Source organism: Mustela nivalis (genome assembly GCF_964662115.1).
Source record: "Mustela nivalis genome assembly, chromosome: 8".
Taxonomy (NCBI): Eukaryota; Metazoa; Chordata; class Mammalia; order Carnivora; family Mustelidae; genus Mustela; species Mustela nivalis.
Window position 1 is genome coordinate 115,601,672 of NC_139027.1, and position 23,224 is coordinate 115,624,895.

The 23,224-nt window shown below is 39.6% G+C and overlaps 1 protein-coding gene across 2 annotated transcripts in view; it reads left to right on the forward strand.

Moving 5' to 3' along the window:
• Nucleotides 1–23,224, forward strand: part of DNAAF9 (dynein axonemal assembly factor 9) — a 128,559-nt gene that overhangs the window by 24,010 nt on the left and 81,325 nt on the right. For both annotated transcript variants that reach the window (XM_082744534.1, XM_082744535.1), the window contains exons 3-9: nucleotides 1,937–2,056; nucleotides 5,545–5,669; nucleotides 6,470–6,566; nucleotides 7,927–8,033; nucleotides 12,676–12,753; nucleotides 18,993–19,091; nucleotides 22,565–22,620. In XM_082744534.1, coding sequence (XP_082600660.1) covers nucleotides 1,937–2,056; nucleotides 5,545–5,669; nucleotides 6,470–6,566; nucleotides 7,927–8,033; nucleotides 12,676–12,753; nucleotides 18,993–19,091; nucleotides 22,565–22,620 — 682 coding nt within the window. The remainder of the gene's footprint in view (nucleotides 1–1,936; nucleotides 2,057–5,544; nucleotides 5,670–6,469; nucleotides 6,567–7,926; nucleotides 8,034–12,675; nucleotides 12,754–18,992; nucleotides 19,092–22,564; nucleotides 22,621–23,224) is intronic.

Consider the following 23,224-nt stretch of genomic DNA (forward strand, 5'->3'; position numbering starts at 1 on the left):
GCAGAGAGCCCCATGAGGGGCTCACTCCCAGAACCTGGGATCATGACCTGAGCTGAAGGCAGAGGCTTTAGCCCACTGAGCCACCCAGGCGCCCCTAGGCTTATTTTATATATTTCCTGCTCCAGTCCTAGAATCAGCCATTTTGCCAAGGAGTGCTGGGGTTCCTTTAACCGGAGAATGGTATTAGAAACTAGGATCTGGGGGTGTCTGGGTGGCTCAGTGGGTTGAGCCTCTGCCTTCAGTTTAGGTCATGATTCCAGGGTCCTGGGATTGAGCCCCATATCAGGCTCTCTGCTTGGAGGGGAGCCTGCTTCCCCCTCTCTCTCTGCCTGCCTCTCTGCCTATTTGTAATCTCTCCCTCTCTCTTTCTTTCTCTCGCTCCCTCTCTGTCAAATAAACAAATCTTAAAAAAAAGAAAGAAAGAAAGAAAGAAAAGAAACCAGGATCTGGGCATTGGATACACTCTTGTTACTACTGGAATGTCAAATGCTTCTAGACTCGGGGGCAGCGGACAGCTGACAGTTTGTGTGTACATTACCTGTAATTGTTATGTAACCATCTGTATCTATATTAAGCTATACATGAATTCAGATTAATGTCTCCAGCCTACCCACTTACTACATAGATTATTCTAATTTCCCCCTTTTGCTTATCTGTAAACTTCTACTTCACCACTAGGGAACTTGGCACCCATCATCCAGTTTACTTGTTTAATTCCAATATACATGTATATTGTTAACCTGTAATACCCTTATGAGAAACAACTTTGTCAGCTAAAGCATCGTGCCTACATAGAGTTTCTTTTGCCTTTAATTTGACCTGGTCAGTCTTTTTCATGTCAGCAGTTTATGTGGCCAGAACCCTTAGAAGTGGACGTGCTGAAGCTAGGTCTGCCTAGTCTGTTTATTTTTAACTCTCTAGCCCTTTAAACTTTGGGTCTTAGATAGGCCAGTCCATTCTGGCTTTTGATTCTTTTTCACCCCTCCCTTCACTGAAGTGTTTAATGGGATAGAACAGGGCTGTGCTACTTTGATCTCAGCTCAGAAGGGAGTTCTTTTATATTAGAAGTCCTCTGTCACAGGTAATCCCTAGGCCCCTCTGGTCTAAATGACCATTACTTTTTTTCACTTGTCTGAGTGACCATTGCCAGCCCTCTTTCCCAGGCTCTAGCCATATTTCTATTCTTGGTGTGCTTTCTGCTCCAACTCCTTCCTCAGCCTCATGTAGACAGCTACCACTGTCTATCTGCCCGTGACATGCTCGGAGATACTCAGCAACCAGGTAGTACCAATGCCCATGCCACTGAAAGGCAGTAGTGAAGGTGTATTGTTTAAATTTTTTTTGTCTCTGACCCAGCTCCACTAGACTGTAAACTTTATGGGGGCCATTTGCAGGCATGTTTATCACACAATCCAGCATCCAGCACAATGATGGTCCTTGAGCTTAATAAATATTTGTGAAATGATGGGTGTGTGTAGTTCCATTCACTTGTACTCTTATTCACTTTGAGTTCTTTCAAACTACCTTAAATTGCCTTTATTTGATTCCTGAAGTTTGGATAAATCTCTCTTTGAGAAGTGAATATTTTTAATCCTGTATTCCTATTCTAACTGAAAAGTATCCCAAAATCTTTAACCAGCTGTGGCAGGACCCAGACCATATTTTCTGCTTCTTTCTATAGTGAAAAATTTGCTTTTTGGAAATTAATAGCTTCAATAATGTGTACTATTTAATTGTCTAAACTAGATGGATCTTGAAAACCAAGGAAGAGTACTTGATGCTTCTTTCACAGAGTTGCTAATTTGATTACTGGCACAAAATTGATGTGAGCTTCTGCCTTTAGCCTAACCCTGTGGATTTTGCTGAGCAGGGGCAATTTATGGGGGCTCATTTGTGTCCCATAGTACAGCTGATCAGAGCCTTCTTTGCTTTGCAGGAATCGATAGCAGGTACAATGAAGGCTGCAGAGAGCTGGCAAATTACCTTCTCTTTGGTTTGTACAATCAGAATACATGTGATTTTGAGAAAACGGGATTTTCTGAAGAAGTTCTAGATGGTAAGTATATATAGTATTAAGTAGTATGCTTCTGTTAGTAACCTACTGGTTGATATAAGACTAATGACAGGGGCGCCTGGGTGGCTCAGTGGGTTAAGCCTCTGCCTTCGGCTCGGGTCATGATCTCAGGGTCCTGGGATCGAGTCCCGCATCGGGCTCTCTGCTCAGCGGGGAGCCTGCTTCCCTCTCTCTCTCTCTGCCTGCCTCTCCGTCTACTTGTGATTTCTCTCTGTCAAATAAATAAATAAAATCTTAAAAAAAAAAAAAGACTAATGACAAGTAGTTTTCAGAATATGTTTACTGGCTAAATCAGCTTTAGAGGGAAATGTGCATATCAGTTTGGCTTTATATCTTCTTGGCAAGGTTCTAGGTTTCCTCTGAATTGCCCACTGCCTTTACGTGCTGGGAGGTTCAGATTATGTGCTGTTGTCCTGTGAAAGCGCATTCAGTTGTGGGTCACGGATGAGCCTGCAGGCTACTCCTACAAGGAAGATTTCATGTGGATCTTCAGCTTAGGAACAAAGGCTCTTTGTCCAGTTCTGTCTTTGGGAATTGTTTTCTGTGTGACTTTAATTCATGACGATGCCCACGATTACAATGGAGGCTTTCTGTTTACATTCCCCTTTCTTTAGCTCTGAGACACTCTCCCTGTGTTGATGCTATTGTGGGCTGATGCCCAGGAGCTGTCTCTGATATCGCTTACTGAGCATCATGACTTGTCTGCCAGATGGATCAGGAGACACAGGAATAGACAAATCAAACTGGACAAGAGACAGGCAGCTCTTGTGAAGCAGCTAGGGAGTGCATAAAGGCTAACATCCGATATTGAATACTGATATTGAAGTCATCTTGCAGTGGATGTAGTGCAATGGTTTTAAAGTGGGGGCAGTTTTATTCCCTGAGGGGCATTTGGCAATATCTGAAGACATTTTTGATTGTCACAACTGGGCATAGTGGCTACTAGACATCTACAGTGCATCCAGACAGCCCCCCACAACAAAAAATGAGCTGGTCTTCTAAACTACCAGTAGTTCTAAGTTTAAGGAGCCCTGGTCTGCTGGGATGTGAAAATTCTTCTGTGGTAAAATCCTTAATAGTGTTATCCTTGTAGATTGATTAAAGATTTTCTTTTTATTAGGAAATGCAGAAGGAGTAGGTTGCAGTTAGAACTTTCATTACATTTCTTTCAATTTCAAATTTACTTTCAGGTTTTGGTTTTTATTAAAAATGCTTCTTTATGCAGGGCCTCTGAGTCAGTTAAGTATCAGTCTTTGGCTCAGGTCATGACCCCAGCATCCGGGAATTAAGTCCTGCATTGGCCTCCCTGCTCAGCAGGGAGCCTCCTCCTCCCTCTCCCATTCCCCCTGCTTGTTTGTGCTCTATCTCTCAAGTAAATAAATAAAATGTATATATATATATATATATATATATATATATATATATATATATATTTTATGCTTCTTTATGCTGTACAGCACCTACTGGTTTAGAAAGAATTCATCTTGGGGTGCTTGGGTGCCTTAGTCAGTTAAGGGTCAGACTGTTGATCTAAGCTCGAGGTTTGATCTCAGAGTTGTAAGCTGGAGCCCTGCATTGGTCTCCATGCTGGGCATGAAGCCTACTTTAAAAAAAAAAAAAAGAATTCATCTTGGCAGCCATTTAGAATTATAAAAAGACAGATGCTCATACCAGCCACACATTTCACTGCAGCCAAAGTTGCTAAGGATATTGTAGTCCTGAAATTAAGGAAATAGTTTAAATCCTCAAAGGTGTGCCTTTTTCGCTTATGCTTATAATTGTCTTTATCCTGCCATCTGGCACAATGGGTACTTATAAAATGAGCATTTTCTTTGACTGATTTAATATATCATTAATGAATTAAAAATGAGTTAGTAAATTCATATTTTTAAATTCAAGTAGTTGGCAAACTGTGATCACTGGATTTATGCATCTACATTTTGATCTCTATAGGAGAGGAAAAGAGGCCAACATGAAGAATTTATTTTTTAAAAACACTTTTAAAATAATTTGCATATTCATCCAGTTTTCTTACACTTTTATCTTTTACTGTTAATTTTGTTCAGAGCAATGACATCAGAGTCCTATGAGATTCTGAGAGTAGAACAGTAGTTGTTGCATTATTTCTTTTACTGAACCCTAATTCTTTGTGGAGTATTACACATTAGCGTAAAGTACAGTCTACACAGGAAGCCCCCTCAGCCTCTCCATGTGACTTTAAACTCTAACTCCTCAGAAGGCAATCTACAGGTGATTCGGGGCAAGGCCCTTAGAAGGCCTTTATGAAGAAAACCAGCAGGATGAGAGGTGATCTCTGTCCCATCCTTTGCCACCTTTTGATTCTAGTGATTAACTGAGAGTCATCAATGAATAGGCTGCCCTATACCATGTTCCCTAGAACACCTGGTTCTGACCAGGTGTGGGGCACAGAGTGATTTTTGAAAAACTGAAGGTCAGCATCATGGAGCTTTATTTCAAGAGGCGTGGTCAGCTGCTGTCGGTATTCATTGGGCCTAGGTTTTTGTAGAGTATAGGCTGTCACTTTGTATTACTGTGTTGGCATTGCCCTAAACCTGCTGTTTCAGATGCCCCCTTGCTCCTCTCACTTCCAGCCATCCTCTAGCAACTTCCCTAGCACTCTCTTGTTAGTTGCCTGTGGTGGCTCTGCTTTCTCAGAAGCTAGGCAGTGGATCTCTGCTCTTTTTCTGGAAGTATGACTGCTTTCTTTCTCAATCCTCAAACTGCTTTAGTATTCCTGCCCCATGCCAGGACTGTTGTTAACTTACCTAAGTTTATTTGCACACTTGGGATTGTTTTATTTATTTGACCCACCAACATCCATGTTTTTTTCTGGAGTCTGTGAGCTGCTGATCTATTTATAGAAGCCTGTCCTCTTGCCTCTACTTCCTTCCTCCCAGCCTTTCCTGGGAGGAAAGAGTTCACCCTCATACACAGTAACCCTTCCCACAGCTGAATAGTGATGTCCTCAGGCCCATGATTACATTGAGTCAACAGCCAAGAACTTTAGACATGCCTACAGAAGAATGTTACCAGTGGTATTCCATGCTATTTCTTGCCTCAGTGGCTTTAGGCTATGGAGTTTTCATTTGGTATTTATCTCTGTAGCAAAGTACACACCCAAGTCTGGTACCACAGATTTGATGGTGTTGAACTTTACAAAAGCAGAACATCCTGAAAGCTGTTCTTTTGACTTATTCTGTGCCTTCATTGTCCTAACCAGAGGGCCACAGTGATGAGAGCATTGCACAGGAACTAGAAAGTCCTTGCTGCCCACACGAGTTACACAGTCACTTTGAGTCACGTTGCCTAGTTATAAAGAACTTTTCAGTTTGGAGTTTTCTTACATTGTCTCTGAAATAGTTTTAATGGTATTATTAATGATGTGAACAGTAAATGTGTAAAGGAGATGACTTTGACAGTGTTGTGATTTAATTTTGTTTTTCTTACAGATGTAATTATATTGATTAAATCAGATAGTGTCCATCTGTACTGTAATCCTGTCAACTATCGCTATCTCTTACCCTATGTGGCACATTGGAGAAATCTGCATTTCCACTGTATGACGGAAAATGAGGTAAGAAGGGAAGATAGAATAGGCACTCAGAGACATTCCGAGGATACTCTTTCAGAAAAGTATAGATCTAGAATAGGAGGTCCCTTAAAAAGATCAAATTGTAGGATGTCATCACACAAAAAAGTTACTTGTTTTAGTGGAAATTTTCATAATTCATTATGAGGCTACCTTATAGTTAAATTATATGCCTGACAGACAAAAGGGACTCTTCAATTGGGACCTAGTCGTAGCTTCCTGTCCTGCTTGTTTATCACCAGTCTGTACCCATTCTCTTAGGGGACTGGTGCCATGGACTGCCTCAGGAGAGTTTGATAAGCTTTTGTAACATTTCTATATTTGGTATTTGTTTCCTTTTGGGTTCTTTTCAAGGGTTTGGCTGGAAATCAAATCAGGACTTGAGATTTAGGATTTCATGGAAATGGTGACCTAATATGGGTCAAAAACCCTTCTTTTCTTTTTTTTAAGTTCAGGGTATTTACTCTCAATCCTAAATGATCACTAACATAACACAACAGACTTATGATCAAATAAGAAAAATAAAGTAAAATTATATATATATATACAGTTGCCCCTTGAACAACATGTGAGCTTCTGGGGAATTTTTGAGGCAAATTTCAGCTCTTGCATTCAGGTGTCTGACCAGGAAACACAAAACTTGGGCTTTGGAAACACCCTCTTGGGTGCAGTCCTCTATAATAATGTCATTTGAGATAACTCTGATTGATAAAATATCAAGAAAATAGGGGATTTTGTATGATGTCTCCTCAGAACCTATTTTTCCCCTCAATTTCCCTCTTCAGTATGAAGATGAGGAAGCTGCAGAAGAATTTAAAATTGCCAGCTTTGTGGACATGGTTCGAGATTGTAGTAGAATTGGCATTCCTTACAGCTCCCAAGGTCAGTGTCTGACAGCAAGCCATATTAGAACCTTGCTTGGATGATGTGTGAATCCCAGCATTTCTACTGCTCCCTCCTTCCATTGGAGGCATTCAGCTGGGAAACCCATTGATCTATTTTCATTAAAGGCAGAGAATCAAGCACAATGAAATTTGGGGATTTTTCTGTGCAAGCTGGTACTCATAACTGAAATTTCTATGACAACACAGCAGGCCATCTAGTCAGATAGAAAAATTGATAAAGGTATTTACCACAGTTGCCTTCTAGCTGTGCCACTTAATTGTACGGAGAGTATAGCTGTGGAGGCTCCTGGTATAAGAAATAGTAATTCAGGCAGCTGTTAAAAATATGCTGACAGTAAGGCTCAAAAATGATGTGTAGGGGTGCCTGGCTGGCTCAGTTGGTAAAGTAAGTGCCTTCAGCTCAGGTCCTGATCCTGGAGTTCTAGGATCGAGTCCCACATCAGGCTCCCTGCTCAGCAGGAAGTCTCCTTCTCCCACTAACCTCTCACCTCTCATGTTCTCTCTCTCTCTCTCTCAAATAAATAAATAAAATCTTTTTTTAAAAAATGTGTAAAAATAAAGGAAAATAATCAACAAGTTTAGCAGTGCTATATCTTATTTTTTAAAAACTTTGTGCATTAGAGCTATTGCTATAAGAAAGAAAAATTTTTGTTCTAATTTTAGTATATGTGCTGCTGAAGCAAGCACAGAAAGAAAAGTTTTTGATTTGGTAATTTTCCCTTGAGGAAGTTGATTGGCTGTGTTTCTTAAGGGGGGAGAGCCAAGTTTGAGTCTGTTAATAATTATATCCACTAAATGATACAAGTCAGATGTAATAGGCCACTATTTATTTACTAACTTAACTTCTCACTTAGGAAACCAGAATGTGAAAATATGCTATAGAGAAATCTGAATTTCTGTAACTTGTTATGGTTTGAATTTTCTTGGACTTTCATTTTGTATTTCTTTTTTTTTTTTTTTTTTTAAAGATTTTATTTATTTATCAGAGAGAGAGAGGGGGAGAGAGCGAGCACAGGCAGACAGAATGGCAGGCAGAGGCAGAGGGAGAAGCAGGCTCCCCGCCGAGCAAGGAGCCCGATGCGGGACTCGATCCCAGGACGCCGGGATCATGACCTGAGCCGAAGGCAGCTGCTTAACCAACTGAGCCACCCAGGCGTCCCTCATTTTGTATTTCTAGTTTTAATATCTAACCATTTTATCTGTTTCACTTTTATTTTGCTAAATGTGGCTGGGGTGAATTTGAGAGAGGTGATGCCTGTCTAACCACATTAGATCAGGTTTAGACTATTATATCCAGGATAGTATTTGATACATGTTGTTTTATTTGATTCCTCTAGGTCACTTGCAGATATTTGATATGTTTGTAGTAGAGAAATGGCCAATTGTACAGGCCTTTGCACTTGAGGGCATTGGAGGGGATGGATTTTTTACCATGAAATACGAGGTATGTATGAAAGGCAGTATGCCTGGCTTTTGTCTGCCACCTGCTGTTTTTATTAAGGGCCCCCACAATGTGAGTGGGCATCATTATAACACTGAAAAGCTAGCAGTGATCTCTCAAGAGCATGGAACAAGTTAAAAAACTTGAAATGGAAAATAGATGCTATGCAAAGCTAGTCCCTAAACTAAACTCCTTTGTCCTTTCTTCTAGGAGTTTCTCTCTGTCTTCCTTTCTCTCTTTTCCCCCTTCTGAGTCCATTGTTCTTCCAGTCTACTTAAGCTGATTCCTCTTGTAGCTTTCTTTGTCCTATGTTATACATTTTTCACACACCCCTACTCGTGTTCCTGCCCACCCCTGGTCTCTGGATAGGAAGCTCCTTGAAAACAAAAAACAGCCTTTTCATTGTTGTTGTTTGTATCTCAGAAATTCATATAATTTGAGAACTATTCAAGAGCAATGAAAAGCACAGTGCAGAATTTTGTATAAGTACAGCATACTAGAGGAATAAGAAGGTTATCTTTTGCATTCCAAACAGTATCTTTTATCTCAGTATTCCTTCTGTCTAGGAGATGACCCATAAATATTTGTTGAGTGAATTAATGAATGAGTCTGGGAGAGGGGGGTCACCCTCTCACTTACATATTAAGGAGGGTACATATTAAGGAGGATGGCCTGGTAGGTTAGCAGTATCACCGTAGGCATCTCCCAATGAGATGACCTGCTCCCAGTACAGAGAATGAGCGTCGACATGCTCAAAATGGAAACATACTATTAGGCATAGAATAGGAAGGATTGCCCAGGGCTAATTACTGCCCCTCCTTCCGAGAAGTAGCAGTGTCCCTTGGAAGTAAATGGATTCTTGCCTGGTAAGCCCTGTAATGTGGAAGGAACATGGGATGTGGGGTTGAAAAGAAGCACACCACTTGGACTCCACTGTTCCTGCTCCAAAACTGTAGTATTCTCACATTGACTGTAAGTAACAGAACTTTAAAAGGCTGTGAGAGCTGCCCCTGCTAGGAAGTAATACTCTCTTATTTATTTATTTATTTATTTAAGATTTATTTATTTAAGAGAGAGAGTGTGGGTGAGCACGAGTGGGGGAGGGGAGAGGAGGAGACTCCCTCCTGAATGCAGAGTCTGACACAGGGTTCCATCTCACCACCCACGAGATCATAACCTGAGCCAAAACCAAGAATCAGACATTCAGCAAACTGAGCCACCCAGATGCCTCAGTGCTCTCTAATTTAGAAGAGTAGGGGACTTGGGGCACCTGGGTGGCTTAGTTAAGCATTTGGCTCTTGATCTTAGCTCAGGTCTTGATCTTAGGGTCTTGAGTTCAGGCCCCACATTGGGCTCCACACTAGACTCTGTGCTGGGTGTGGGCGCTACTTTGGGGGGGGGGAAGCAATACACAAGGGGGCTGCAGGGTTCATACAGACCAAATGAGGCAGCCTTTCGGACTCATGCCTTAAGGTGCATTACACTGTACAGACACATCCAAAAGGAACAACATTCCTTTCCCTTCTTTGAGTAGGCTCCATGCTTAGCATAGGCCTTGAACTCATCACCCTGGGGTCTAGAATCTCAGGTTCTACTGACTGACCTACCCAGGTAGCCCAACAAAATCCCTCCCAAAAAACTTGACAGGATAATACAGATCTTTCCTGTAGGGTGGTGTTCAATGGGGTCGAGTGGGCAGTGGGGAGGAAACTTAACAATTCACACAGTGAGAACTATAAGCCTTCTCTCAAGATCCCTTTCACTAGATCCTGCTTTTCTTTGTAGCTGCTAATTGTCATTCTCTCAAATACTTTCCTTTTGTTTCCCTCTCATTCTCCCCAGACCCTGGTTCCCTTCCTTACCAGCCTTTAGGGTATGGAATAGTACTCCACTCTGAGTCACACACCAGAGACCTGATAACTCTGAGCCAGAAAGACTCTTGAGTCTTTTGAAGGCCAAGAGAAGAACTACAGACACTTAAAACTTAAATTTTAAAAATTCTGTTTTATTGTATTTCTATACCCAGAAGAAAGTCGTTAACCCAGAGTCTGCTTTGTCCTGGATGTACTCGGTACCAACACAAGAAAGGAAACCAGACCCACATAAGCTTTTACCTGGCATTTAGGTTGAGCCAAACTGAATTACACATATAGAGAATTCTTTCTGAGAAGCAGCACAAGGAAGGTCCTCTGATAGAGCTTACCCTGCCTCCAGCTTCCTCCTCCTTAACTCTCCAGTTTCTGGAATTGTCACCTAGTAAATTTACATCAACTAGCTTCTCAAGGAGAGGATTCTATATGCAAACTTCTGAATAATGAGAGTAACCATTCATTTACCTTTTTATGTGCAAACATAAGCTCTTTATAATGAAAGGTGGAATAAGACTTATGAAAATATTCAATAAGATTTAAGAAAGAGACCATAGCATATTTGATGCAGAGATAGATCATTATGCTTTTTAAAAAGATTTTCTCTAAGAAAAATAGAATAAAAAATGAGGAAATGTCTCTTTTATACCTTTTAAGAATGGAGTTTGTAAAGAGAGAAATGAGATATGGTAGGCAGAGCACACAAAATTAAAAAGGGAGATGTCGTAAGGAAATATTATGTCTCAAAATTATTAGTAAAATTAAGGTTTATGTTTAAAATTAGAAATCAGGGGCACCTGGGTGCTCTGGGTTAAAGCCTCTGCCTTCGGCTCAGGTCATGATCCCAGGGTCCTGGGATCGAGCCCTGCATGGGGCTCTCTGCTCTGTGGGGAGCCTGCTTCCTCCTCTCTCTGCCTGCTTGTGATCTCTGTCTGTCAAATTAAAAAAAAAAAAATTATAAAAAAAATAATAAAATTAGAAATCAGATTCCTTCAAAAAATTAAATCAGTTGATACTTGAAAAGCTGTTTCAGAATACAGAGGAAGGAGCCAAATATATTAACTCAGTCTTTTGGAATTTTATTTTATTTTATTAAAGATTTTATTTATTTATTTGAGAGAGGAAGTGAGAGAGAGCATGAGCGAGGAGAAGGTCAGAGGGAGAAGCAGACTCCCCGTGGAGCTGGGAGCCCGATGCGGGACTCGATCCCGGGACTCCGGGACCATGACCTGAGCCCAAAGCAGTCGTCCAACCAACTGAGCCACCCTGGCGTCCCTGGAATTTTAAATATAAGGGAGTAGAGATCCTGAATAACTGCCTCCTGCCTTTCTGCTCTCCCTAAAATAATTTCTAGTAGTTGACAAGCTTTGCTGAGAGCATAAAGCTTCCAATATTTGGAAATAAAAACAAGCAACCAAAGATCACTAGACATTTGATTAAATGCCTGTAACTTGAAAGGAAAAGATCAAGATTAAAAAAAAAAAAAGATGGATTGAATAAGACCCAAAGGTAATTAAGATATAGAGCAAAACTTAAGGCACAAAATTTTCATTAGGAAGCCCAGACAAGGAAGATTGGATGACTATAGAACAAGCATTATGTGGTGATAAATTAACATAAAGAAAATAAGAGCTCTGGGAAATTATAATTGATTAAACTAATAGAGGGGTTGGGAAGTAAAGTTAGGAAATTCTCTAAAAATATAAAATTAAAAAATCAAGGAGATAGAAAATATGAGGAAAAAAAGTTAAAAGACATAGTGAACTGATCCAAGAAGTCTGATAGCCAGCAAGTGAGAGTTACAGAAATACAGAGCAGAAATATCAGAAGGGAGAAAATTTTTTAAAAAGAAACATTTTGAGTGATTAAAAAGAATAAAAACTTTTAAATTAAATGACTTAGCAAGTATAAAAGGAAAGGAAAAAGCCTTAAGTCTACCTATGCCTTTTTCGAACAGTAAGGATGAAAGATCACAAAAAGCTTCCAGGAAGAAAAAATAAGTCACCTACATAAGACAATAGGAACCAGGTTTCTCTCCTTCCCACCACAACTCAACGTAGCCAAACCAAAAGAACAAACAAAAAACAAAATATGTGAAGCAATGGTTTTCAAGACAGTAGACGTCAGACAATGAAAAATAGTGATTCCCTGAGAGAAATAGCCAAGGTCAGCCTTATGATTACTCTAGCTTACTACTTTGAGAAAATTTCCAGGCCCACAGCATGGGGTGGAGGGATACCCAGGTGGATCCCAGTGTATTTTCTAAGTGGAGAAGATGCAGTGGAGTCTGTTGAGAGCAGGGCTGCCAGAGTACTAAAAAGGAAAGTGCCCAGAGAGAACCTTGACGATCTGCCAAGATTCCCCTGCTCTCCCCCATCCTAAGTATTCAGCAGAAGTGTCAGTGCATTCATGTGTCAGGTAACTACCAAGGGCAGAGTTTAAAAAAAATCTGAAAAGTAATCAGGAACAGTGCCTGATACATGCTAAGGGTTGAGAACAGTTCCTGTTCCCACCAGTTAGATTGAAAAAACATAATTCAAAGAGCATTGAGTAGAGACCTCAGAAGGATATTCAAAATATGTACCAAAGTTTCTGTAAAGATAGTTTCCTTGAATGGGACAGCATTTATTAAAATGTATTGGTTCTAATATAATTGATAAGATTTTGATTTATTATTCTAATCATTGAGTTTTCACCAAGATAGTCATTTATGATACTTCTGATTATCGTAGTGATATTGACTCATTTATTTCAATGTTTTTACCCTTATGTTGCAGTTGCAGGATGTGAGTTTGAGTCTATGGAATGTCTACAGCAAGATGGATCCTATGTCTCTGGAGAGTTTGCTTTCAGAAGTAAGAAGCCAAATTGTATTTAATGTATACGTTAGAGCCAGCTCAGTTATCTACTAACGCTATTTAACTTGAAAAAATGCAAGATATGTTTTTGTTTGAACACTTCTTCCCCGATTGTTATCTTGAACTCCTGAGGAGGGGGAAGTGGAAGGAGGAAAAGTGATAGTGCCTCTTTCACTCTGAGGAAACCTTACCTGAGGCAAGACCCAGGCTGCCTCCTAGGGTTGACATTTTCACCTAAAAACATTTGGTTGGGCTGGGCTTCAAAAAAACAACACAGATGGTGTCTTCTTGCACTCTTTCCCTGAGATGAAATGATTAAAAAGATGGGGTTTGGCTTAAAACAATCACAGAATTAGAGCAAAGGTCAGCAAGCGTAGGCTTTGTGTGCCCTCCTCTGTTAGAACTGTGTTAGAACTACTCCGTGGTGCCATTGTAGCCGGAGAGCAACGGTGGACAATGCTTAAATGCATGGGTGTGTCTGTGTTCCAAGGAAGCTTTATTTACAAAGATATGTGGCCTGCCCACAAGCCAGAACTTGCTGACTCCTGGATTAGAGGATCAACCTTTAATGTCTGAATTTGGAAGAAAGCATTAAGTTGGGGGGAGCAATTTCCAGTGAGGAGCAACAGATAAAACTGAGGCTACCGGAACAGGTACTGTGATTAAGCAGCTCAGTGGTGTCTCTCAGTGACCATAGCTAGGTATGCATGGAAAAAGAACAGTGTGTAGCCTTTTAATGAAGTTAGTTATGATACTAAAACCCAACAAAAGTAACAAAAACGGAAATTGCAGACTAGTCTTACTTGTCAGTGTTAATACCTGTATTTTTTTCCAAAGATCATTTATATATTTATTTACTTATTTATTTGAGAGAGTGGAAGTGAGAAACAGTGCACCAGCAGAGGGGAAGAGGGGCAGCGAGAGAGGGAGAAGCAGACTCCCACTGAGCAGGGAGCCCAATGTGGGGCTCGATGCCAGCACCCTGGGATCATGATCTGAGCTGAAGGCCAATGCTTAATTGACTGAGCCACCCAGGCATCCCTTTAATGCCTGTATTTTAAGTAAAATATTAGCAAGTAGAATGTGGTATCATGTTAGAATATTCTCTGACAAAGTGGAGTTAATAAGGGTGCAATATTTAGCTTATTTATTTATTTATTTTAGATTTTATTTATTTATTTGTCAGAGAGAGAGGAGTGAGAGTGAGCACAGGCAGACACAGTGGCAGGTAGACAGGCAGAGGGAGAAGCAGGCTCTCTGCCAAGCAAGGAGCCCCATGTGGGACTTGATTCCCGATACTGGGATCATGACCTGAGCTGAAGGCAGCTGCTCAACCAACTGAACCACCCAAGCGTCCCAATATTTAGTTTAGTACCAAGAAATCTATTAATGTAATCACTGTACTAATTTTTCTCCTTGAAACCATTTGTGACCATTCCATAGATGCCTAAAAGGCATTTGATAAAATTGAGCATCCATTCTGTTTAAACATTTCTAATTAAATAGGAGTATAAAAGAAAAATAAAACCTGAACTTTTTGTACTTTGAAAAGACCTAATTATCATCATCATCATTCATCCATGGCTAGTCTAATTATGAAAAAAGTGAACATGCAAAAATTTATAGTATAAGAATGCAAAAATGATAAAGAAAATTTAACCACATGGATGCCTGAATGGCTCAGTAGGTTAAGCATCTGCCTTCAGCTTAGGTCATGATCCCAAGGTCCTCGGATTGAGCCCCACATTGGGCTCCCTGCTTATTGAAGAACCAGCTTCTCCCCCTCCCTCTGCTGCTCCTCATTGCTTGTGCTCCTCTCCCTCTCTGTCAAATAAATAAATAAGATCTTTAAAAAGAGAGTTAAAAAGAAAATTTAATCACAATGAAGGACAAGAAATAAGTAGTTTAGGAGTTTCTGCAAGTGTCTGAGACCCATACCGCACTTGCATGCAGTCCTTGGAATATGAGGATGCTATACGTCACACATGGAGGCCAAACATGACACTGTGTTTTTAAGAACATTGCACACATCTCTGGAGTCAGTTGAGAGGGACCACTTGGGAGGACATTTTTAATTGCACCTCAGCCAACAATGACATCTTACAGCTGAAGAAGCAATAGTGGTAATCACTGTGGGCTGTAGACCAGGCCCTTCCTGGCTTTCTGACTTCCCACGAGCAAAATCAACTGAAATTCAGATCCTACCCTCAAAATATTTTAATTTAGTGATTAATAAATGCACGAATGTGGTAAGACCCAGACCCAGATCAATTATAGATCAAAATTACCTAGATCCCTACTTTAATGTCCTGATAAAAGAAAGGGTATACTTTTCTAGAGGTAAATATTACGTACTTCAGTTTCTCAGTGAAAACTTTAATAACAAAATGTCTGGCATATGATAAAAAAATTAGAAGGTATAAAGTAAGAAAATTTCATTGTTAAGAAACAGCCAGTAGAGAGGCACCTTGCTGGCATAGTTGGTAGAGCATGCGGTTCTTGATCTCAGGGTTGTAAGTTCAAGCCCCTTCAAGCCCCACATTGAGCGCAGAGATTACTTTAAAATAAAGTCTTAAAAAAAAAAACCAAAAACAAAAGAAACAGGCAAGAGAATTAAGTCCAAATCATGGAATTAACTAATGGAAAATTTCAAGTTACTATTAAAAATGCTAAAGAATTTCAGCAGAGACCTGAAAACTGAAAAAAGAACCAAATGGAAATGTTAGAAATGAAAAATACTATACCTGAAATGAAGAATTCATTAGACTGTCTTAATAACAGGTTAGATACAAATGAAGTAAAGTTCTGTGAACTTTAAGATAGGTCAAAGGAAGTTTCTAAACTGGAAGACCAAGAAAAAAAGACTAAGCGTCCAGTATCTGCCAAACAATGTCAAATGATCTTACATAGTGTAGTTGAAGTACAGAAGGAAAGTAGAGAGAAAATGCAACAGGAAATCTGAATTGATAAAGTCCAAGAACTCTCCAAGCTGATGAAGTAGATCTCCAAATAGCTCATTGAACCCCACATGGGGTAAAAATACTATACACATGTATAACCATAAATTTGTGCAGGGATCTCTTGTGGTGAGTCTACAAATATTAATAAAATTCAAATCCAACAGCCAGAAGTATTTAAAATGCAGTTCTAGTCTTTGTGTCTCTAGAAAAATTACTGAAAAAGGAGCAGTTTGTACCCATATCACTTTTTAAAAATCTACCTTATTTTCTTCTCCCTTCTCTGAGCTGTTTCATAGCCTCCAAACTTCTCTAAAACCCTCTTTTTGGGTCACTTGGGTGCCTCAGTTGGTTGAGCTGCTGCCTTTGGCTCAGGTCATGATTCTGGAATCCTGAGATCAAGTCCTGCATCAGGCTACTTGCTCAGTGGGGAGCCTGCTTTTCTCTCTCCCTCTGCCTGCTCCTCCCCCTACTTGTGCCCTCTCTCTTTTTGTCAACTAAATAAATAAAATCTAAAAAGATAAAAAATAAAACCCTCTTTTCTGTCCACCATCCAAATACTTTTTCTGCTCACGTCTATTTCCCCTTTGTCAAGACGTGTAATCTTAAGCCAGAATTGATATCTAGGCTTTTTTTTTTTTTAAGATTTTTTAAAAAAAATTATTTAAGAGAGAGAGAGAAGTGGTAGAGCATTAGAGGGGAGAAAGTCAGAGGGAGAAGCAGACTCCCCATGGAGCTGGGAGCCCAACATGGGACTCAATCCCTGGACTCCAGGATCATGACCTGAGCTGAAGGCAGTCGCTTAACCAACTGAGCCACCCAGGTGCCCAGCATCTAGGCTTTTAATTCCCACTGGCCAATCACTGCTGACAGCTCTTTGAGCAGGCTCCATGCTCAGCACAGAGCCTGACACAGGGCTTGATCTCACAATCCTGAAATCATGACCTAAGCCGAGATTAAGAGTCAGATGCTCAACCGACTGAGCTACCCACACGCACCTGCTTCTTGGTTTATTAAGCAAATAATAACTTGATCCTACTATTTCTTGGATACTGTGCTTATGCTAAAACACAGAAATAGGTAGACCTGGCCCCCACTCATACTGTTTAATGGGCTTTTAGACCAATAATAGTGGTATTCTTTAGTAACTGCTCTTATCACAGCGGAACATAGAGAGTAAGGAAAATAACTGCCTGGAATTGCTCAGGATTGCTTCCCAAAGGAGTCATGTGTGGTGATCAGAGATTTTTCCAGACAGAGGAGGAGGGGGTATGAGCATTCTAGCCACAGAGAAGGAACCTGTCTGAAAGCCCCTGAAATACACAGAAAGCCCCAGAATCCTCTCTTTTTGAACATTGTGAGGAACTCTTCAGACATGAGTGCTTTCCCCTTGCCTAGTCCTTAAGCCAGGTCAACTTACTGGTGGTGCCATGATATGGACTTCGAGCCACTAGCAAGCTGGATGTCAGCCTATGGCCAAAAATTCTGTCTAAAGTTCAGTATCCTTCTCTACCAGCCAAGAACCAAGGCACACTGTCATGGTTCTTGGGATTTTCAGACCTTTACTGCTTATCTGACCTTGATATCTCTCTGGGCCTGTGTTCTAGATTTGGTCTCAAAGAGTCTATGCAGATAAACTTTCCTTTCTTCATCATCAGATGCAACTGACCAGTTCTGCCTATATACACAGTATCTGTTTCCACAAGTGCACCATTTGTATTAGGGAAAAGGTGGAGAATAGTGTGTCTGGTGGAAAAAACACAGGATCTGGGTATCTCTTACCTAGATACATTTCCACTTCTGCTCTTTAGTATTCCATCCTCAGGCAGGTCACTTTACTTTTCAGTACCTCAGTCTCCTTATGTATAAAGTGGGCATAGAGAAATGCAAGGCTGTTAGGACGTTTTAAGAATCTGCATGTGTGTGTGTATTTATATGGACATGTCAGATATAATGCTATTTTAAGTATGAGAGTTCGTCATATCTTTCATTTCACTCATAGCATGGAACTGAAAGCGGTATTTAATGATTCATTCTACCTTATTCTGTAATTAGTACTGACAAGTCCTCAGGGAATTTTTTGAAACAGAATGCCCCATCTTTTTTAATATATTCCCCAAAATGCACAGACTCTCTTGGATCCTGGATCAGGGCCACCAATTGGACCCAATAGCAGCAGGTCAGGAGCCCAAACTCAGAAGGTCTAGTTTACTGGGCCACGGGACAGAGGTGGTATGACAGAGCAGTCTAACCCAGATAACCGTAGGTTACCAGTTATAAGTATGCACTTATTTGTGTGTGTGTGTGTGTGTGTGTGTGTGTAAGATACCTCTGTAAAAACAGAATGAGTAAAGATGCTCCAGTGAGCATCTATGAGTATCTTAAGCAACTGGTGTGTTTTGGTTAACTCATGTATTCTGGTTAACTAACGATGTTTTAAAGGAAAGCCAGAAGCACAAAACAATATGTGGTAATTGGGAGCAGGAATGAGAGAGGCTGAAAAGCAGCTGGGATGGGGGAGGTAGGTAGGTTGCACCGAGAGTCAACTAGGAAAGGCACAGAGTTTTGCAATTCCCCCCCTCCACCACCACCACCACTAGAGCAGGGTGTGAGGGATAAGAGGGCTATGGGCCACCCAGGGCACCACCCAACTTCTAACTAAGGTCATCTGACTTGTCCTTAAACAAAGCTGCACTGGTGTGACCACCTTTTGTCACTGGATATACTATCTTTTAGGTGCCTCATAAATAAGTCCCTCTCTCTAATAAAGATTGCTGAAGTAAGGCACTGGGTGCACATTGTTGTCTTATTTTTAAATAACTTTTTTAGAATATAATTTATACACCATAAAATTTACCCATTTTAAAGTGTATAATTCAGGAATTTTTAGTGAAATTTAGAGTTGTACAGCCATCACCACAATCGAATTTTAAAACATTTTCATCAACCCCTCAAATTCCCTTGTGTTAACTTGTAATCAGTCTCTGTTTCTACCTGGCCTCATTCAAACCACTAATCTACTTTCTGTCTTTATAGATGTGCATTTTCTGGGTATTTCATATAAATGAAGCATACACCAGGTGGTCATTTATATCTGGCCTCTTTTGGTTGTTTTTGAGGTTTATCTATGTGATAACATGTATCTGTAGTTTGCTATTAACTTTTAAAATATACTTAAGTGATTCAGTATTTTGATAGCTGATGCTGTTTCATGATTCTGGTTTTCTAAAGTACCTCTGAATGTGACCAAATGCATTATCCTTTTCATTTTCTTCCTAGGATTTGGTGGCTTTTGAACATCAGTGGACTAGCTTCTTTGCTAATTTTGATACAGAAATTCCTTTCCTGCTGGAACTTTCTGAATCTCAGGCGGGTGAGGTATGTAAAGAAAGGGCCAAAGAGAAAAAACTGATTAACTTATTTATTTTTTCTGTTTTAGTTTTGTTAATTTTTTTCAAAATTCAACAGTACCAATCCTTATATGTTTGGGTTATTATTGCCTTAAGCTTTGTTGTGTGCTGTAAAGAAGTTTTTAGCCTCCATACCAACCTACCAACCTCTATAAAGAAGTTGTTTTTCTGTGCCAGCTTCTATATGAGAAGAATGCTCATTTTAGAGTCTGGTGGTACCTCTGTCGGAAAGGAATTCTGTTGGGTGCTAGTTGCTAGTTACTAGGCCTAAAAGTAATTCTCCACGTGTGAGTAGCACTCCTTTCCTCAGTTGAACCCCTAGGTAAGTTTTCTTTCCAGGCAAACAATGGTGAAATTACTAGATTCAGTGTAAAACCCACTCTATGAGTAAACTAAGGTATCTAAATCAAGAACCAGGGCATAGGCCGGTCCCCAGAGTTAGTCACAGGGAGGATCAGAGGAGTGGTCTTGAGCTTACACTTGATTCTGCCTTGGGCTTGCACTGCCAGTCCTCAGCCTTTGGAGTTGGTGTTGATCTTTGTTGTCGTGCATTCACTTTTACATTTTATAAACCTCACTAATACATTGCTATTATTTTTGTTTAAGCAGTCAGTTCTCTTTTTTTAATTCTCTTTTTAATCTTGTTTTAATCCTTTTTAATACTTTTTTAAAAGATTTAAGTAATTTTTTAAAATTTCATGTATTTGTGTATGTAGTTACTGTTCTCGATGTTCTTCATTCCTTTGTGTAGATCCAGATTTCCATCAGTATGATTTCCTTTTCCGTAAAGAGTGTCCATTAATATTTTTCACGGTGCAAATCTTCAGATGATGAGTTCTTCCAACTTTCATATGTCTGAAAAAATATCTTGATTTCACCTTCATTTTTGAAAGACATTTTTTCCATGCATGGAATTCTTGGTTGACAGTGTTTTTCCTTTTAGTACCTGGAAGATGCTGTTCCACTATCTTCTCCCTTGCATTGTTTGTGATGTTCTCCTCTTTATCTTTAATATTCATCTTAATTTTTATTCTTTATCTTTGTTCCTCTGTATATAACTGGTCTTTTTTTTTTCCCTCTAGCTTCTTTTAAGATTTTCTCTTTTATTACTAGTTTTGAGTTGTTTCCTCAAATTTCTTGTGCTGGGCTTTTGTTGAGCTTCTTGGATCTGTGGATTTACAGTTTTCATCAAGTTTAGAAAGTTTTTGGCCATTATTTGTCCAGGTATTTTTCTGTCCACCTTTTTTCTCAGAGACTCTAATTATCTCTGTATTAGGCCACTTGAAGTAGTTCCGCATCTCACTGATGTCCTTTTCAGTTTTCTGGATTCTTTTTTCTTGTTTTTAAATTGTTGGAGGTTTATATACCTCATAATGTGATTGTCAAAAGGTAAGTGCATATTTAGTTGTGTTAGCTATTGCCAAATTTCTCTTCACGAGGGTTGACCAATTTGCATTCCCACCAGCTATATATGAGAGTGCCTGTTTGACCACCGCCTCACCAATAGGATGTATTGTCACACTTTCGAATTTTTCACAGTCTTATAGATAAGAAATGGAATTTTTGAAATTGTGAGTAAGGTTGAACAGGTTTTCATGTTTGAACTTTATATTTTATTTTCATTTTTCCCCCCATTTTAGTATTAGTACAGTATTATTAACTAACTGGACAGGTGAGTGATTGAATAAACCTTATAGGTTATTAGGGCTACTTGAGATAATGCATTTAAGTGTTTATCACAGTTCGCATGGTAAACCCTCAGTAAAATTTAGCTATTTTAACATATATAGAAAGAGCTTTTACAGATCAGTGAGATCTGTGAACCCCAAACTCCAATTGAACATCCAGAGGATGTAAGTAAACAGCTAATTACCAAAGGGAAATCCAGATGGCCATTGACTATATCTGAAATACTCTCCTTCATTAGAAATCAAAGGACCATATAATAAAACAGCAATGAAATACCATTTTTCTTTTCTTTTCTTTTTTTTAAAGATTTTACTTATTTATTAGAGAGAGAACAAGAGAGAGAAAAGAAGCAGGGGGAGTGAGAGAGGGAGAAGCAGGCTTCCTGCTGAGCAGGGAGCCCAGTGCAGGGCGTAATCCCAGGACCCTGGGATCATGACCTGAGCTGAAGGTAGATGCCTAACCGTCTGAGCCACCCAGGCATCCCAGATGTTCTTCAAAAAACAGTTTGGCAATATAGTTCTGCCTATTTACCCTAAAATTTCATTTCCAGATCTGCTTTAAGGAAATAATCAGAGCTGCAAATAAAATTTATGAAAAGTTGTTTATTACAGTATTATTCATGATATAAGAGTTAGTAGCAATACAATTTCCAAGAATAGAAAACTAGTAGGCTTTGGTACAACCATATACTATGGATGTATCATAGGAAGAGAATATACCAAAATGTTAACAGTTATTGGAGATTGTAGGTGGTTTTTATTAAATTCTTAAATAAGCATATATTACTTACATAATCAGTGTGTGGGAAGAACAATAGATGTTATTTAAGTAGATTAAAATTGCCTTTTGGTGGGTAGTAAGGAATTTTTGAACCTTTTTAGCACAGACCCTGCATATCAAGTTTAGATTAGTGTTTAGCCTAGTACTATACACACCAAGGCTGAAAAATACTTCTGTGGTTTCCTGGGAAACTTCTTTCAGTGTACTTCTAAGTTCTGTGGATTCTTTCTCAAAGGAGATTTTATTTTTCACTTATTTTTAAAGATTTTATTTATTTATTTGACACAGAGAGAGAGAGCATAAGTAGAGCAGCAGGCAAAGAGAGAAGGAAAAATAGGCTCTCCATTGAGCAGGGAGCCCCACGTGGGGCTTAATCCCAAGCCTCTGGGATTGTGACCTGAGCCTAAGGCAGCCATCTAACCCATTTAGCCACAGGCGCCCCTCAATGCTGATTTTAAATTAATATGTTGGGTCCTGGGTTCAAGCCCTGCATTGGATTCCCTGCTCAGTGGCAAGTCTCCTTCTCTCTCACTTTGCCCCTACCCCTGCTTTTGCATGCTCTCGCTCTCTCAAATAAATAAATAAAATCTTTAATAAAAAAAATAAAAATAAACTGGTGTGTTAGAATTAAAATATATTCCTTTATTAGAAATGTAGAAAAACAAATTTTTAATAGAAGGGAAAATTCCTACATGATTAGTAACTTGGACCATAGGTGGTGATTTTCTTTACCTTCCATTTTCTTTTGCAGCCTCTTTATTTCTTTTGCTGTTTTTTTGTTTGCTACCTGCCCTAAAAACTCATGTTGCTTTCTACTACATTTGTCATTCCATGTTTTTACAATAATCTGTAAACATCTCTCTCAAATACACACACACAATACCTACATTCATATGTACATATATGAGGGGGTTTTGTGATTGTTTTATAAAATTATGATCTTAAGATAGACAATATTGGCTTCTTTTTTAGCCATTCAGAAGTTATTTCAGTCATGGAATGATCTCCAGCCATATAACTGAAAACAGGTAAGTTTCTTGGGGAAGAAAGGTGAATGGTAATAGAGAAAATGGGATTGACCAGGAGGGTGGTTGTGAGGGAGCATCTAAGTCCCTAAGGTAGAGTCAGGAAAATACAAATTGACTTTAGTCATCACAGGGTAAGAAATTCATACCTTGCAAAATTGTCCGTTTACTGCTTTTCTATTTATATACATATATATTTATTTTGAAATACTTATTTGAGAGAGAGAGTGCCCAAGAGGGGGATAGAGGCAGAGGGAGAGAGGGAAAAGCAGTTCTCACTAAGCAGGGAGCCCATGTGGGGCCCAGTGTGGAATCAGTCTCAGGGCCCTAAGATCATGACCCGAGCCACCCAGGCGCCCCCATCCGTATATTTTTTTAAATACAGTTTTAGGGGCACCTGAGTGGCTCAGTCAGTTAAGCGGCTGCCGTCTACTCAGGTCATGATCCCGGAGTCCTGGAATCAAGTTCCACATCAGGCTCCCTGCCCAGTGGAGAGCCTGCTTCTCCTTCTGCCCCGCTCATGCTGTCTCTCTCTTGCTCTGTCTCAAATAATAAATAAAATCTTTTTAAAAAATAAATTTTTAAAATACAGGTTTATAGTAAACTA